At 46.1% G+C, this 17373-nt stretch overlaps 1 protein-coding gene across 6 annotated transcripts in view; it reads left to right on the forward strand.

Annotated features, from left to right (window-relative positions):
* LOC137326565 (ena/VASP-like protein) overlaps positions 1-17373 on the forward strand; it is a 239954-nt gene that overhangs the window by 86972 nt on the left and 135609 nt on the right. Inside the window, exon 1 of one of the 6 annotated variants that reach the window (XM_067991787.1) lies at positions 1452-1904. The exons of the other annotated variants lie outside the window; for them this stretch is intronic. Coding sequence (XP_067847888.1) covers positions 1894-1904 — 11 coding nt within the window. The 5' untranslated portion in view covers positions 1452-1893. Of the gene's footprint in view, positions 1-1451; positions 1905-17373 lie in introns of those variants that run through there. 6 annotated transcript variants of the gene reach the window in all.

Consider the following 17373-nt stretch of genomic DNA (forward strand, 5'->3'; position numbering starts at 1 on the left):
AGAGCTGAATTCCAGAGGTGAGGTGAGAGTGACTGCCCTTGACATCAAGGCAGCATTTGACCGAGTGTGGCACCAAGGAGCCCTAATAAAATTGAAGTCAATGGGAATCGGGGAAAACTCTCCAGTGGCTGGAGTCATACCTAGCACAAAGGAAGATGGTAGTGGTTGTTGGTGGCCAATTATCTCAGCTCCAGGACATTGCTGCAGGAGTTCCTTAGGGCAGTGTCCAAGGCCCAACCATCTTCAGCTGCTTCATCAAAGACCTTCCCTCCATCATAAGGTCAGAAATGGGGATGTTCGCTGATGACTGCACAGTGTTCAGTTCCATTCGCAACCCCTCAAATAATGAAGCAGTCCGAGCCCCCATGCAGCAAGACCCGGACAACATCCAGGCTTGGGCTGATAAGTGGCAACTAACATTTGCGCCAGACAAGTGCCAGGCAATGACCATTCCAACAAGAGAGAATCTAACCACGTCCCCTTGACATTCAACGGCATTACCATCGCCGAATCCCCCACCATCAACATCCTGGAGGTCACCATTGACCAGAAACTTAACTGGACCAGCCACATAAATACTGTGGCTACAAGAGCAGGTCAGAAACTGGGTATTCTGCGGCGAGTGACTCGCCTCCAGACTCCCCAAAGCCTTTCCACCATCTACAAGGCACAAGTCAGGAGTGTGCTGGAATACTCTCCACTTGCCTGGATGACTGCAGCTCCAACAACACTCAAGAAGCTCGGCACCATCCAGGACAAAGCAGCCCGCTTGATTGGCATCCCATCCACCACCCGAAACATTCACTCCCTTCACCACCGGCGCACAGTGGCTGCAGTGTGTACCATCCACAGGATGCACTGCAGCAACTCGCCAAGGCTTCTTCCAAACCCGCGACCTCTTCCACCTAGAAGGACAAGAGCAGCAGGTATATTGGAACACTACCTGCACGTTCCCCTCCAAGTCACGCACCATCCCGACTTGGAAATATATCGCCGTTCCTTCATCGTCGCTCAGTCAAAATCCTGGAACTCCCTTCCTAACAGCACTGTGGGAGAACCTTCACCACGCGGCCTGCAGCGGTTCAAGAAGGCAGCTCACCACCACCTTCTCAAGGGCAATTAGGGATGGGCAATAAATGCCGGCCGGCCGTGCCAGCGACGTCCACATCCCATGAACGAATAAAAAAAAGACTATTGTCATCAGACATCATGGTGGAATCTGGGACCTAATCATCCGATTTCCCTGACTGCAGAATGCCAGGTATCATGCATCCCACATGTGTTGCATGTGGGCCCACACGCACAATTACACAAGGTCGATGGTCGACATAAAAGACTCCCTTTGTGTGGAGGTAACTGTTCCATTAGTCTTGTAGAGTATTCTCACTTATTTAGACTGTGCATCTCTGGAAATATCGCACTGTTAGGAAATTTGATGTGGAATATGCAAAGGCAAACAGTAATAGCGCAAAAAAAATGAGAAATACAGTCAAAGTATAAGGAACGAGTCAAAGTTGACTAGTGGCAGTGAATAAATCCTTTCATAGCTTTTGAATCACATTGCAGTCAATGGTTGTGCGGCTACCATGATTGGAATCATAAATCCATATAATCAGATGCACGGTTACATAAACCAGCGAAGAACCAGAAGAATTTCTTTTCCTTTTCTTCTGCCTCAGTGAGGTTTTGGGTTTTTAACCAGGTCTTATTTCCTGTTCGCTTTTTCTTGTACTTCCTTTTCCTGCTCGGTTGTATGAACTTGTAGAAGCTGAAAAATCGTGCCTCCTTAGCTGGAAATAAATAACTACAATATTTCTCTGGACTTTGTGTGTGTTATTAGTTAGGTCCCATTGACAGCTACAGCCAATACAAAAAAAATTAACTGCACAGAAGATGCTAGCTGGGTAAGTAAATACTAAAATATTTATTTTTTTATAACTAAAATTAGTTAAGCCTTCAGAATAGAAATCCTTTGTTGCCCCAGATTCAGTACAGACGGATAATCAGGTCAATCAGATGTTGGATCCTCTGCAGTGTTACTATTTACCCTCCATGTCTTTACCATCTTTCATTTATTCTGGCTGCATTCTATCAATTTGTAAATACTGGCTATGTATTGGGGTTTTCCTGTTTTTAAAATAATTATTTTATCAATGTGGAGGGGCAGAAGGCTCTAGTCACTGATTAGAAAAGTGGAAATAATTAATGTAAGACTCTAACAATGAATTAGAACACGTGTGATTGTATTCAGAATCTTTCTATGAATATTCTAATTAATCTGCTATTTGCATCATTCTGGTTGATATCATGGTAGGTACAGCACAGGAGGAGGCCATTTGGCCCATCATGCCTGTGCTGACTCTTTGGTAGAGCTATCCAATTAGTCCCACTCTCCTGCTCTTTCTCCACAGCCCTGTAAATTTTTTCCCTTCGAGTATTTATCCAATTCCCTTTTGAAAGTTACTATTGAATCTGCTTCCACCACTATTTCAGGCAGTGCATTCCAGATCATTACAGCTCTCTGTGTAAAAAATGTTTCCTCATGCAGAATTTGCAACAGAACTTTACATTTGCTGCAGAAATTTCTTGCTGCTACAGATCAATTTCTGAACAGTACTTCACCATTCTGAGACTGCAGCAGGTTTATAGCTGATGCTGCACGATTATCAGAAAACCAGATGCGTGCACAATTCTTTAATGGGTGCAGCAGCATATAAGACGCAAACTATAAATGCAAGTATTTCTGCACTGATGGGTTATTCCTCTGTCCTTAACTAGGCCTTAAATATTGTACAGAGTGCAGCGATGTATTAATATCCTTGGTCCCAGGATGCTCTATATTGCAGAAATAATTTTGTACTTCATACTGTTTGCATAGAGGAGTATTTTATGTGATACAAATATAAATGAATGTGCTGCATGTTATTATTTTTCAGTGTTGCACTGGACTTCCACTGGTAACAATATAATTGTTGGGTAGTGATTTGTTATCATACACATTTATTGAGAAACCAGTATTTTTACCGCTTCCAGGACTTTCATGTTTAATTGCAGTACTTGGGCAGCAAATCATATTGCACACTAATGGGGAGAAATTCAACATCATCTTGCATGCTTTTTGGGTGTAAAATGAAGGATGGCGGATGCATTTTGAGTCATGATATCCCGCACCCGATCCCCCCCCCCTCCCCACCCCCCCTCCCATTAAGAGTCCCCTGGCCGCCAAATTGGAAGTCAATGACTTTTAAGTCTCCAGGGCGCCCGAGGCACCTTGCATTTGCAACTTTGGGTCCTAAAGTTGGTGGTAGGATGCCAATGCAAAATTCGTGGACAATTGGGCGGAGCTTGCGCTGTGCAAGCTTCACCTAGTTGTAGCAGGTCTTGAGCGGCCTAACCAGAGGTCCTTAAAGGGATGGCTATAAGCCGCTTAACAAATGGACGCAAAACTTTTTCAAAGTATAATTTCTGTGGAGCCAGAGGAGCTGGAGTGCTCTTCCTGTTTCCACAAAAATACCGTGGGCTGCTGTTGGCCCAGGTTCATTTGCCTTCCGCTTTGCCACCGCCACCTTCCCCAGCCCAGGCCCTACCTGCAGGCCAGTCAACTGGAATATGGCAGGCCCACAGATGAGCTTCGTCGTGATGCCCAATTGATGTCCGCAGCTCACCTGTTTAATCCAAATGAGGCCCGATACCAAATTTCGGTTGGGCCTCAGGCCTACAGGGACCGACTAGTTAATCAATCACTTCGTCAACTTGCTGCCCATTTTGGGCACAAGTCTAATTTCTCGGCCCAAGTGTAGAAATTCACAATTGGTTCGTGCCAAATCATTTGCCATTGTTATTGTTCAAGTCTCTGCAGCATTTGGATAACAAATAAGATTATTTTTCATAGAATAAGACACCAGCACATGCAGAATAAGACAATGAGGTCAATTTCAACTCACTACCCGGTGTAACCAAGGTGGTAGCGCCTCAAATGGCAAGGCCCACCTTACCACCCGTTTATACTCCTGATTCTCCTGCTGCCATCTTGTGTAGGGTCTTGAGAAGGGTGGCCTAGGCACCTGCCTGTTTCCGTCAGGAGACTCATTTACAGTGTACAAATTGGGGACCTATGATGTATATAGGATCACAAAGCAATTTTTCGGTATCAGTGGGTGGAGTGTGCACTTTGACCATTAGTAGCAGGCATTGAGTTCCCTAACCACTGGTCCTTTTAAAGAGACCAGTGTAAGCTGTTTGGGGAAAAGGTAAGTTTAAATTTCTTTTTTGTGAGCCCTGACTGCTCCTGCTGGCCCCACAAACATTTTCTGGCCTGCTGCCAGTAGGCCCCTCTCGCCCCCCGCTCCAGATAAAATTGCTCTGTGTCGGAGCCACTGGACATTCTGGCCCCTCCCCCTCCCCCTCCCCCTCCCCCTCCCACCAGGAAGCTGCTTGTGGTGCTGGAACAGTGCTCACAGCTCACTATTGTAAACAATTTTACAACACCAAGTTATAGTCCAGCAATTTTATTTTAAATTCACAAGCTTTCGGAGACTTCCTCCTTCCTCAGGTAAATGTTCAGGATCTCCTTGAAGCCTACGCATTTATACATATAGAACAATACATGGTGTTTACAGACTGCCCCTGCAACTGCCCGTTGCCAAGGCAATCACCGTGTTCAGACAGAGAGGTGTCACCTGCAGAACCCCCGAATACACATTCAACAAAAAAACAAACAGGGAAAAAAAACAGAGAAGAAAAACAGAGAGAGGCAGAAACATCCGGAAGGCAGAGAGAGCCAGCAAATGACCCATTATATTAAAAACAGATAACATTTGTTCGCTGGTGGGGTAACGTGTAGCGTGACATGAACCCAAGATCCCGGTTGAGGCCGTCCTCATGGGTGCGGAACTTGGCTATCAATTTCTGCTCGACGATTTTGCGTTGTCGTGTGTCTCGAAGGCCGCCTTGGAGTACGCTTACCCGAAGGTCGGTGGATGAATGTCCATGACTGCTGAAGTGTTCCCCGACTGGGAGGGAACCCTCCTGTTTGGCGATTGTTGCGCGGTGTCCGTTCATCCGTTGTCGCAGCGTCTGCATGGTCTCGCCAATGTACCATGCTCTGGGGCATCCTTTCCTGCAACGTATGAGGTAGACAACGTTGGCCGAGTCACAGGAGTATGAACCATGCACCTGGTGGGTGGTGTCCTCTCGTGTGATGGTGGTATCTGTGTCGATGATCTGGCATGTCTTGCAGAGGTTACCGTGGCAGGGTTGTGTGGCGTCGTGGACGCTGTTCTCTTGAAAGCTAGGTAATTTGCTGCGAACGATGGTCTGTTTGAGGTTGGGTGGCTGTTTAAAGGCGAGTAGTGGAGGTGTGGGGATGGCCACAGCGAGGTGTTTGTCCTCATTGATGACATGTTGAAGGCTGCGGAGAACATGGCGTAGTTTCTCCGCTCCGGGGAAGTACTGGACGACAAAGGGTACTCTGTTGGTTGCGTCCCGTGTTAGTCTCCTGAGGAGGTCCATGCGATTTTTTCCTGTGGCCCGTCGGAACTGTCGATCGATGAGTCGAGCGTCATATCCCGTTCTTACTAGGGCGTCTTTCAGCGTCTGTAGGTGTCCATCGCGTTCCTCCTCGTCTGAGCAGACCCTGTGTATTCGCAGGGCCTGTCCATAGGGGATGGCCTCTTTGACGTGGTTAGGGTGGAAGCTGGAAAAGTGGAGCATCGTGAGGTTGTCCGTGGGCTTGCGGTAGAGTGAGGTGCTGAGGTGCCCGTCTTTGATGGAGATTCGTGTGTCCAAGAAAGAAACTGATTCTGAGGAGTAGTCCATGGTGAGCTTGATGGTGGGATGGAACTTGTTGATGTTATCGTGTAGTCTCTTTAGTGATTCCTTGCCGTGGGTCCATAGAAAGAAAATGTCGTCGATGTATCTGGTGTATAGTGTTGGTTGGAGGTCTTGTGCAGTGAAGAAGTCCTGCTCGAACTTGTGCATGAAAATGTTGGCGTATTGGGGTGCGAATTTGGTCCCCATGGCTGTTCCGTGTGTTTGGGGAAAGAACTGGTTATCGAAGGTGAAGACATTGTGATCCAGGATGAAGCGGATGAATTGTAGGATGGCTTCCGGAGATTGGCTGTTGTTGGTGTTGAGTATTGATGCTGTCGCAGCGATGCCGTCATCGTGGGGGATACTGGTGTATAGTGCCGAGACGTCCATCGTGGTGAGAAGTGTTCCTGGTTCAACTGGTTACCCGCAGATCCGACCAAAGAACACACCCACCAGCTCAACAAACTGATCAAGACCTTCGATCCAGACCTTCAAAGCATCCTACGCACTCTCATCCCACGTAATCCCCGCGTGGGAGACTTCTACTGCCTCCCAAAGATACACAAAGCCAACACACCCGGACGTCCCATCGTATCAGGCAACGGAACCCTGTGTGAGAACCTCTCTGGATACATCGAGGGCATCCTGAAACCCATCGTACAGGGAACCCCCAGCTTCTGTCGCGACACTACAGACTTCCTACAAAAACTCAGTACCCACGGACCAGTTGAACCAGGAACACTTCTCACCACGATGGACGTCTCGGCACTATACACCAGTATCCCCCACGATGACGGCATCGCTGCGACAGCATCAATACTCAACACCAACAACAGCCAATCTCCGGAAGCCATCCTACAACTCATCCGCTTCATCCTGGATCACAATGTCTTCACCTTCGATAACCAGTTCTTTACCCAAACACACGGAACAGCCATGGGGACCAAATTCGCACCCCAATACGCCAACATTTTCATGCACAAGACCTCCAACCAACACTATACACCAGATACATCGACGACATTTTCTTTCTATGGACCCACGGCAAGGAATCACTAAAGAGACTACACGATAACATCAACAAGTTCCATCCCACCATCAAGCTCACCATGGACTACTCCTCAGAATCAGTTTCTTTCTTGGACACACGAATCTCCATCAAAGACGGGCACCTCAGCACCTCACTCTACCGCAAGCCCACGGACAACCTCACGATGCTCCACTTTTCCAGCTTCCACCCTAACCACGTCAAAGAGGCCATCCCCTATGGACAGGCCCTGCGAATACACAGGGTCTGCTCAGACGAGGAGGAACGCGATGGACACCTACAGACGCTGAAAGACGCCCTAGTAAGAACGGGATATGACGCTCGACTCATCGATCGACAGTTCCGACGGGCCACAGCAAAAAATCGCATAGACCTCCTCAGGAGACTAACACGGGACGCAACCAACAGAGTACCCTTTGTCGTCCAGTACTTCCCCGGAGCGGAGAAACTACGCCATGTTCTCCGCAGCCTTCAACATGTCATCAATGAGGACAAATACCTCGCTATGGCCATCTCCACACCTCCACTACTCGCCTTTAAACAGCCACCCAACCTCAAACAGACCATCGTTCGCAGCAAATTACCTAGCTTTCAAGAGAACAGCGTCCACGACGCCACACAACCCTGCCACGGTAACCTCTGCAAGACATGCCAGATCATCGACACAGATACCACCATCACACGAGAGGACACCACCCACCAGGTGCATGGTTCATACTCCTGTGACTCGGCCAACGTTGTCTACCTCATACGTTGCAGGAAAGGATGCCCCAGAGCATGGTACATTGGCGAGACCATGCAGACGCTGCGACAACGGATGAACGGACACCGCGCAACAATCGCCAAACAGGAGGGTTCCCTCCCAGTCGGGGAACACTTCAGCAGTCATGGACATTCATCCACCGACCTTCGGGTAAGCGTACTCCAAGGCGGCCTTCGAGACACACGACAACGCAAAATCGTCGAGCAGAAATTGATAGCCAAGTTCCGCACCCATGAGGACGGCCTCAACCGGGATCTTGGGTTCATGTCACGCTACACGTTACCCCACCAGCGAACAAATGTTATCTGTTTTTAATATAATGGGTCATTTGCTGGCTCTCTCTGCCTTCCGGATGTTTCTGCCTCTCTCTGTTTTTCTTCTCTTTTTTTTCCCTGTTTGTTTTTTTGTTGAATGTGTATTCGGGGGTTCTGCAGGTGACACCTCTCTGTCTGAACACGGTGATTGCCTTGGCAACGGGCAGTTGCAGGGGCAGTCTGTAAACACCATGTATTGTTCTATATGTATAAATGCGTAGGCTTCAAGGAGATCCTGAACATTTACCTGAGGAAGGAGGAAGTCTCCGAAAGCTTGTGAATTTAAAATAAAATTGCTGGACTATAACTTGGTGTTGTAAAATTGTTTACAATTGTCAACCCCAGTCCATCACCGGCATCTCCACATCACAGCTCACTAGTCAGTGGTGGGTGGGGCAGGGGCTGGAACAGAATAAATAGCTCGGGCTTCTCAGCAGGGACCTCAGGTGGGCAGTTGTTCACCATCCATCTAAAGTCCACCCAAACTTCAAATCAACTCTGGGGATAGAACTACAGACAAAATCGCATACCTTCAGTGCTCACATAGGGCTGTATCCCATTTCCCACCAATCATAGTTGTCCACACAACTTTGCTGCTGCTCTCTTTCTGTCGGTGCCTCGCCCGGGCTCCTGGCTGCTCCCCCCGCCTCCCCCCAGGCTCCTGGCTGTATCCCCCCACCCTGGCTCCTGGCTGCTTCTCCCCCCCCCACACCCTCCCCTGCCCCCCCCCCCCGGATTATATTCATCCTTCACAGCCCTATTTCCTTGCCCTATATCTGCAACTCATTTGTCTCTGACTGGGCAAAGACCAAGGGAAGTCTAGATTAAACTGCATTTATTTCAATGCAAGAAGTCTGATGGGCAAGGCAGATGAACTCAGGGCATGGATGGGTACATGGGACTGGGATGTTATAGCTATTACAGAAACATGGCGAAGGGAGGGGCAGGCCTGGCAGCTCAATGTTCCAGGGTACAGATGCTATAGGAAAGATAGAGCAGGAGGTAAGAGAGGAGGGGGAGTTGCGTTCTTGATTAGGGAGAACATCACGGCAGTAGTGAGAGGGGATATATCCGAGGGTTCGCCCACTGAGTCTATATGGGTAGAACTGAAAAATAAGAAGGGAGAGATCACTTTGATAGGATTGTACGACAGACCCCCAAATAGTCAACGGGAAATTGAGGAGCAAATATGTAAGGAGATTACAGACAGCTGCAAGAAAAATAGGGTGGTAATAGTAGGGGACTTTAACTTTCCCAACATTGACTGGGACAGCCATAGCATTAGGGGCTTGGATGGAGAGAAATTTGTTGAGTGTATTCAGGAGGAATTTCTCATTCAGTATGTGGATGGCCTGACTGGAGAGGGGGCAAAACTTGACCTCCTCTTGGGAAATAAGGAAGGGCAGGTGACAGAAGTGTTAGTGAGGGATCACTTTGGAACCAGTGATCATAATTCCATTAGTTTTAAGATAGCTATGGAGAATGATAGGTCTGGCCCAAAAGTTAACATTCTAAATTGGGGAAAGGCCAATTTTGATGGTATTAGACAGGAACTTTCAGAAGTTGATTGGGAGAGTCTGTTGGCAGGCAAAGGGACGTCTGGTAAGTGGGAGGCTTTCAAAAGTGTGTTAACCAGGGTTCAGGGTAAGCACATTCCTTATAAAGTGAAGGGCAAGGCTGGTAGAAGTAGGGAACCTTGGATGACTCGGGAGATTGAGGCCCTAGTCAAAAAGAAGAAGGAGGCATATGACATGCATTGACAGCTGGGATCAAGTGGATCCCTTGAAGAGTATAGAGATTGCCGGAGTAGAGTTAAGAGAGAAATCAGGAGGGCAAAAAGGGGACATGACATTGCTTTGGCAGATAAGGCAAAGGAGAATCCAAAGAGCTTCTACAAATACATAAAGGGCAAAAGAGTAACTAGGGAGAGAGTAGGGCCTCTTAAGGATCAACAAGGTCATCTGTGTGCGGAACCACAAGAGATGGGTGAGATCCTGAATGAATATTTCACATCGGTATTTACGGTTGAGAAAGGCATGGATGTTAGGGCACTTGGGGAAATAAATAGTGATGTCTTGAGGAGTGTACATATTACAGAGAGGGAGGTGCTGGAAGTCTTAACGCGCATCAAGGTAGATAAATCTCCGGGACCTGATGAAATGTATCCCAGGACGTTATGGGAGGTTAGGGAGGAAATTGCGGGTCCCCTAGCAGAGATATTTGAATCATCGACAGCTACAGGTGAGGTGCCTGAAGATTGGAGGGTAGCAAATGTTGTGCCTTTGTTTAAGAAGGGCGGCAGGGAAAAGCCTGGGAACTACAGACCGGTGAGCCTGACATCTGTAGTGGGTAAGTTGTTAGAGGGTATTCTGAGAGACAGGATCTACAGGCATTTGGAGAGGCAGGGACTGATTAGGAACAGTCAGCATGGTTTTGTGAGAGGAAAATCATGTCTCACGAATTTGATTGAGTTTTTTGAAGGGGTAACCAAGAAGATAGATGAGGGTTGTGCAGTGGACGTGGTCTACATGGACTTTAGCAAAGCCTTTGACAAGGTACCGCATGGTAGGTTGTTACATAAGGTTAAATCTCACGGGATCCAAGGTGAGGTAGCCAATTGGATACAAAATTGGCTTGACGACAGAAGACAGAGGGTGGTTGTAGAGGGTTGTTTTTCAAACTGGAGGCCTGTGACCAGCGGTGTGCCTCAGGGATCGGTGCGGGGTCCGCTGTTATTTGTTATTTATATTAATGATTTGGATGAGAATTTAGGAGGCATGGTTAGTAAGTTTGCAGATGACACCAAGATTGGTGGCATTGTGGACAGTGAAGAAGGTTATCTAGGATTGCAACGGGATCTTGATCAATTGGGCCAGTGGGCCGATGAATGGCAGATGGAGTTTAATTTAGATAAATGTGAGGTGATGCATTTTGGTAGATCGAATCGGACCAGGACCTACTCCGTTAATGGTAGGGCGTTGGGGAGAGTTATAGAACAAAGAGATCTGGGAGTACAGGTTCATAGCTCCTTGAAAGTGGAGTCACAGGTGGATAGGGTGGTGAAGAAGGCATTCAGCATGCTTGGTTTCATTGGTCAGAACATTGAATACAGGAGTTGGGATGTCTTGTTGAAGTTGTACAAGACATTAGTAAGGCCACACTTGGAATACTGTGTACAGTTCTGGTCACCCTATTATAGAAAGGATATTATTAAACTAGAAAGAGTGCAGAAAAGATTTACTAGGATGCTACCGGGACTTGATGGTTTGACATATAGGGAGAGGTTAGATAGGCTGAGACTTTTTTCCCTGGAGAGTAGGAGGTTAAGGGGTGATCTTATAGAAGTCTATAAAATAATGAGGGGCATAGATAAGGTAGATAGTCAAAATCTTTTCCCAAAGGTAGGGGAGTCTATAACGAGGGGGCATAGATTTAAGGTGAGAGGGGAGAGATACAAAAGGGTCCAGAGGGGCAATTTTTTCACTCAAAGGGTGGTGAGTGTCTGGAACGAGCTGCCAGAGGCAGTAGTAGAGGCGGGTCCAATTTTGTCTTTTAAAAAGCATTTGGACAGTTACATGGGTAAGATGGGTATAGAGGGATATGGGCCAAGTGCAGGAAATTGGGACTAGCTTAGTGGTATAAACTGGGCGACATGGACATGTTGGGCCGAAGGGCCTGTTTCCATGTTGTAAACTTCTATGACTCTATCTATGAGTGTTGCACTGTTTCCATTTCTGTTCTGCAAATCTGGATCAAGCAGGTTATACTTGTGCATAAAGTTTGCACAGAAAATTAGAGAAAGTTGACCAAGGTGTGTACTGCAGTTGCTTATTTCCCTAATTTGTTGTGAGTCACAAAACAGTCACACACAGCGATCCTGGAGGAGGCTGATTATCGCTCTGTACAAAAGGTAGATTGGGTAATGTACCTCGTAGCCATTGTTATCTCCTGAAACTCATTTTTTGATTGCCTTCAGGGGTGGGGAGGAATTTCCAAGCATTCTTTTCTCCTTGAATTGGCCTAGGGGTTTTAAAAATCTGGCTATTTTGCCTCTCAGGAGATTATGTGTGCGGGGAGCGTTGTGGGTCATGTCGCCTAGTTGCAACACAGCTGAATGGGACAGACTCGATGGGCCAGCTTGTCTTCTCCTATCTGTCCTTTTTGTATGTTTCATATTGACAAGTGAACATAAAAGAAAACTCAGCATAATACAAACATCATAGTATCTGAGTATGGTACAGCGCAGGAGGAGGCCACTTGGCCCATCGTGCCTGTGCCAGCTCTTTGAAGGAGCTATCCAATCAGTCCCCTCTCCCCTGTTCTTTTCCCCCTCGATCTGTAAATTTTTTCCCTTCGAGTATTTATCCAATTCCCTTTTGAAAGTTACTATTGAATCTGCTTCCACCACCCTTTCAGGCAGTGCATTCCAGATAATAACAACTCGCTGCATTAAAAAAAAATGATTCCTCATGTCGCCTCTGGTTCTTTTGCTGATTCACCTTAAATCTGTGTTTTCTGGTTACTGACCCTTCTGCCACTGGAAGCAGTTTCTCCTCATTTACTCTATCAGAACTCTTCATGATTTTGAACATCTGTATCAAATCTCCCCTTAACCTTCTCTGTTCTAAGGAGAACAACCCCAGCTTCTCCAGTCTCTCCACATAACTGAAGTCCCTCATCCCTGGTACCATTCTAGTAAATCTCTTCTGCACCCTCTCTAAGGCCTTCACATCCTTCCTAAAGTGTGGTGTCCAAAATTGATCACAATACTCCAGCTGAGGCCTAATCAGTGTTTTATAAAGGATTCGCATAACTTCCTTGATTTTGTACTCTATGCCTCTCTTAATAAAGCTCAGGATCCCATATGCTTTTTGAACAGCCTTCTCAACTTGTCCCGCCACCGTCCAAGATTTGTGTACACACCCAGGTCTCTCTGTTCTTGCACCCTCTTTAAAATTGTATCATTTAGTCTAAATTGCCTCCTCATTCTTCCTACCAAAATGTATCACTCCACACTTCTCTGCGTTAAATTTTATTTCCATGTGTCTGCCCATTTCACCAGTCTGTCTATGCCCTCCTGAAGTCTGTTACTACGTTTGAGTTTTGTGTCATCTGCAAACTTTGAAATTATACCCTGTATGCCCAAGTCTAGGCTATTAATATATATCAAAAAGAGCAGTGGTCCTAATACCGACCCCTGGGGAACACCACTATACATAAAGTGATTGAGCCAACATCTCAAAAGATAGGTTAAGGTTTCAGGTTGAGACCATTCCTCAGAACTGAGTGACCTTTCTGAAATGTTCACCCATCTTCTGTTTTCAGCTGCTGATGGAGCTGCTATGTACTCTCAGCACTCTGCATTTTTATTTCCATTTTTCAGCATTTGTAGTTTCTTTTTATCGATAATATTTCACCTCTTTATTTTCAAATGTGTGAAAGCTCAAATAATATTGCTCAGTGTAAAGCAGGGCAAAGTAACGTGTCAACTCGCTAACTGTATGCCATCTTAAGAAAAGAAAGCAGACTTCAACCTGAATGACCTGTTCTGTGAAAAAGCTTGTCCTTTGAGGGATGAAGGCTGCCTTACCATCAAGAGTAATGTACCTTTTTGGACACTTAAGGGAATCAAGGGATATGGCGATAGGGCAGGAAAGTGGAGTTGAGGTAGAAGATCAGCCATGATCTTACTGAATGGTGGAGCTGGCTCGGGGGGCTGTATGGCCTACTCCTGCTCCTATTTCCTATGTATGTTGACCTAAAATAGCATTAGTTGTTCTACCAAAACAGAACTGTAGAATTAGGACATGTGACTAATGCCGTATTAATATTGAAAGAGACGTTATTACTAAAAAGTAGAAATTGAAGCTGCGTTGAGCAATATCTTCATGTGTTTAGGTTGTGGGTCAATGTATGGTATAAATACTCATCAACATATCATTAACTGCTGCCAGAAAAGTTTAAAAAAAACATGTCTGAAATAAGATCATTGAAAAATAATCACTAAGACTTACTTTGTGCTCCGTATTCACATATGTAACTCCAAGGGCAATTCGGGATGAGCAATAAATGTTGGTCTCGCCAGCGACGCCCACATCCCATGAATGAATATAAAAAAAATTCTAAAGGTCACTGGCCTATTTTTGATGTGCAGAAAAATTAATTTTAAAAATGCAGAATTGACTTTTTATTAAGAAATTTTCTATAGTAAAGCAAGAACTATCAGGAAAGTGTCTTTTTAGGAACACTCACTGTATTTTCGTAGTGTGAATAACCGCTCACTAAATAAAAAATGGAACAAATGTAAAGCCATTTAACTGTACCTGATGCAAAATCTTGCATTTTATTGCCATGAGTATTTGGAAAAGCACAACTCTGAATTTGCACTTCAAAAACAGATGGGATGTATATCATTTACCTTACCTGCAAAGACCAGTTGCTCCATTGAGCCTGTTCCATATCGTCGTGGTGTAAATGAGCATCATGAATGCCATCACACCGCCCCACCAGCAGCCATACAATCTCCTGAGAGGCAAGGCACTCTGAGCGGAGCTACAGGCGGGAGCGGACCTAGGAGAGAGCGCGGGACTCGGAGACTACTAAAGGCCCAGGCTCGAGGGCCTACCCGCACTCGGAGCGGAGCTACAGGCGGGAGCGGACCTAGGAGAGAGCGCGGGACTCGGAGACTACTAAAGGCCCAGGCTCGAGGGCCTACCCGCAGTCGGAGCGGAGCTACAGGCGGGAGCGGACCTAGGAGAGAGCGCGGGACTCGGAGACTACTAAAGGCTCAGGCTCGAGGGCCTACCCGCACTCGGAGCGGAGCTACAGGCGGGAGCGGACCTAGGAGAGAGCGCGGGACTCGGAGACTACTAAAGGCCCAGGCTCGAGGGCCTACCCGCACTCGGAGCGGAGCTACAGGCGGGAGCGGACCTAGGAGAGAGCGCGGGACTCGGAGACTACTAAACGCCCAGGTTCGAGGGCCTACCCGCACTCGGAGTGGAGCTACAGGCGGGAGCAGACCTAGGAGAGAGTGCGGGACTTGGAGACTACTAAAGGCCCAGGCTCGAGGGCCTACCCGCACTCGGAGCGGAGCTACAGGCGGGAGCGGACCTAGGAGAGAGCTTTTTCCTTTCGTTGAGGGTTCTATAACAAGGGGGCATAGATTCAAGGTAAAAGGTGGGAGGTTTAGAGGGGATTTGAGAAAGAACTTTTTCACCCAGAGGGTGGTTGGAGTCTGGAACTCACTGCCTGAGAGGGTTGTGGAGGCAGGAACCCTCACAACATTCAAGAAGCATTTGGATGAGCACTTGAAATGCCATAGCATACAAGGCTACGGACCAAATGCTGGAATATGGGATTAGATTAGACTGGGCTTGATGGCCGGCGCGGACACGATGGGCCGAAGGGCCTCTATCCGTGCTGTATAACTCTATGACTCTATGAATTCAAAATTCAACTTGATTTCTTTAAAGAAACCAAATCAGAATGAGGAAAAAAAACTGACTGTCTGCCCTTCCTTCTATTTCTCTCTTTATTCTATCTATCTTTCTTTCTTTCTTTCTCTCTCTCTCCCTTTCTGTCCCTCTCCCTCTCCCCTATCTGTACCAGTATGTCTGGCTTTCACTCCCACGCACTTTCTAAAGTGTATAGAACAAAAAATGAAGGATACAAGGTATGTAATCAGAGCGTTGCCATTTTTCTCTCTCTTTATTCTCTCTTTATCTCGCCCACTCGTGTAAACACACACACACGCATGCACTCGGGGATACACAGCTGCTCTGTTTTAGAAAAACACCCAAAATGAATTTTACCCCAACAAAGCTTTAGAAATTTGACATCTAGCTTTTCTTCAAATAATTTTTGAAAAACTTTTCAGCAGAAACTGCTAGAAGGTAAAGAAAAGAAAACCTCAATATAGCTGACTGGATAATACTGATGCATTCTGGGAAATCAGGTGGATAGCACATGCACCATAATGGGAATTTTTATTTTATTATGAATGTATCGAAAGTTTGAGCAGAAACAAGGCCAAATCTTTCAGTGTTATCAAGGATTTACGAGAGAGGCCCACATTTTTACTATGTGACATAAAAAGCACAGCATGTCTTGAATTATTGGTGAAGTCATAGATTATCAAACATAGAAGTGAAACCAGCTTCATGTAGTTTCTGCCTCCCTCCAATATTTAGCAAAGTTCCCATACGCAGTGACTTTATGAAGAAAACTTCAATGCAGGAAATGATATGACTGTCCAGTGAAATTTTTTATCAGCTTGTCAGAGATGGGTGTAAAGTGGTTAATGCAAAATCAAGGAACCTGCAATAATTCTACAAGTATAGAGTTCTCTTTATTTGCATGATTGTCCAAGCCTACCTTCACCAATAGTTGTAAACAATTTTACGATACCAAGTTATAGTCCAACAATTTTATTTTTAATCCCACAAGCTTTCGGAGGCTTCCTCCTTCCTCAGGTGAACGGTGTGGATTTCCACACCGTTCACCTGAGGAAGGAGGAAGCCTCCGAAAGCTTGTGGGATTAAAAATAAAATTGTTGGACTATAACTTGGTGTTGTAAAATTGTTTACAATTGTCAACCCCAGTCCATCACCGGCATCTCCACATCATTCACCAATAGTGGCAGATAAAGGATACAAATATGTTGTACTGATGTTCTGTGCCATAGAGAAATAGTACATGGAATTGAACATTTTATCAGTATTCAACTTAACTGTTGCCTTAAGGATATTGAATACTTGAATAATATCTTCCTGGAGTCCTCGCCTCCAGAATTGGCAATCACTGGCTCTTCAGCCTTTCCTCATTGCTCAGTTGTCTTAAGCTAGCTCTTAGTTTGGTTGCTTTTTTGTACTGCCTCTAATACCTGCATATCCTTCCTTGCTGTAGTACAGCAACCAGAATTTTGAATAGTAGTCCAGATGCAGCCATGCTCGTCACTTGTATAGACTCAATATCACCTCCTGGGATTTGTGCTGTATTCCTCTGGCAAAGGTTGGATATTTTCTCGAAGAGCAGAGAAACTCAGGGGTCATTTGGTTGCTCATAATTTCTTCAGTCTGCTGTGGTAGAATCTTAGTTTGTGCCTCTGATTCGACAAATTACAAGGTCCTAATGTTGGTTTAGGCTCCCAGGGGAGGGAGGAGGCAACAGAAGTAGAAGTGAACAGAGGCATTGGGTGGATCCCCACTGAAGCAGAGGAACAGAAACGCAGCAGCCGAGTGATCTTTGGGCCATGTCACACACCTGCTAACCAGCGAGTTAGTCATGTTAGCAGAGAGCAGTTCAGTTCTTTGGCCAGTGTTTAGTGGAACTTTAAAATGAGAGATTACAAAAATTCCACAAGGTTTTTTTAAATTAAAATTGTTCAATTTTGAGAACTTGAACAGACTGTTGAGGACAGACTCCCTTTTTATTATAGA

This window comes from Heptranchias perlo, chromosome 10, assembly GCF_035084215.1.
Source record: "Heptranchias perlo isolate sHepPer1 chromosome 10, sHepPer1.hap1, whole genome shotgun sequence".
NCBI lineage: Eukaryota > Metazoa > Chordata > Chondrichthyes > Hexanchiformes > Hexanchidae > Heptranchias > Heptranchias perlo.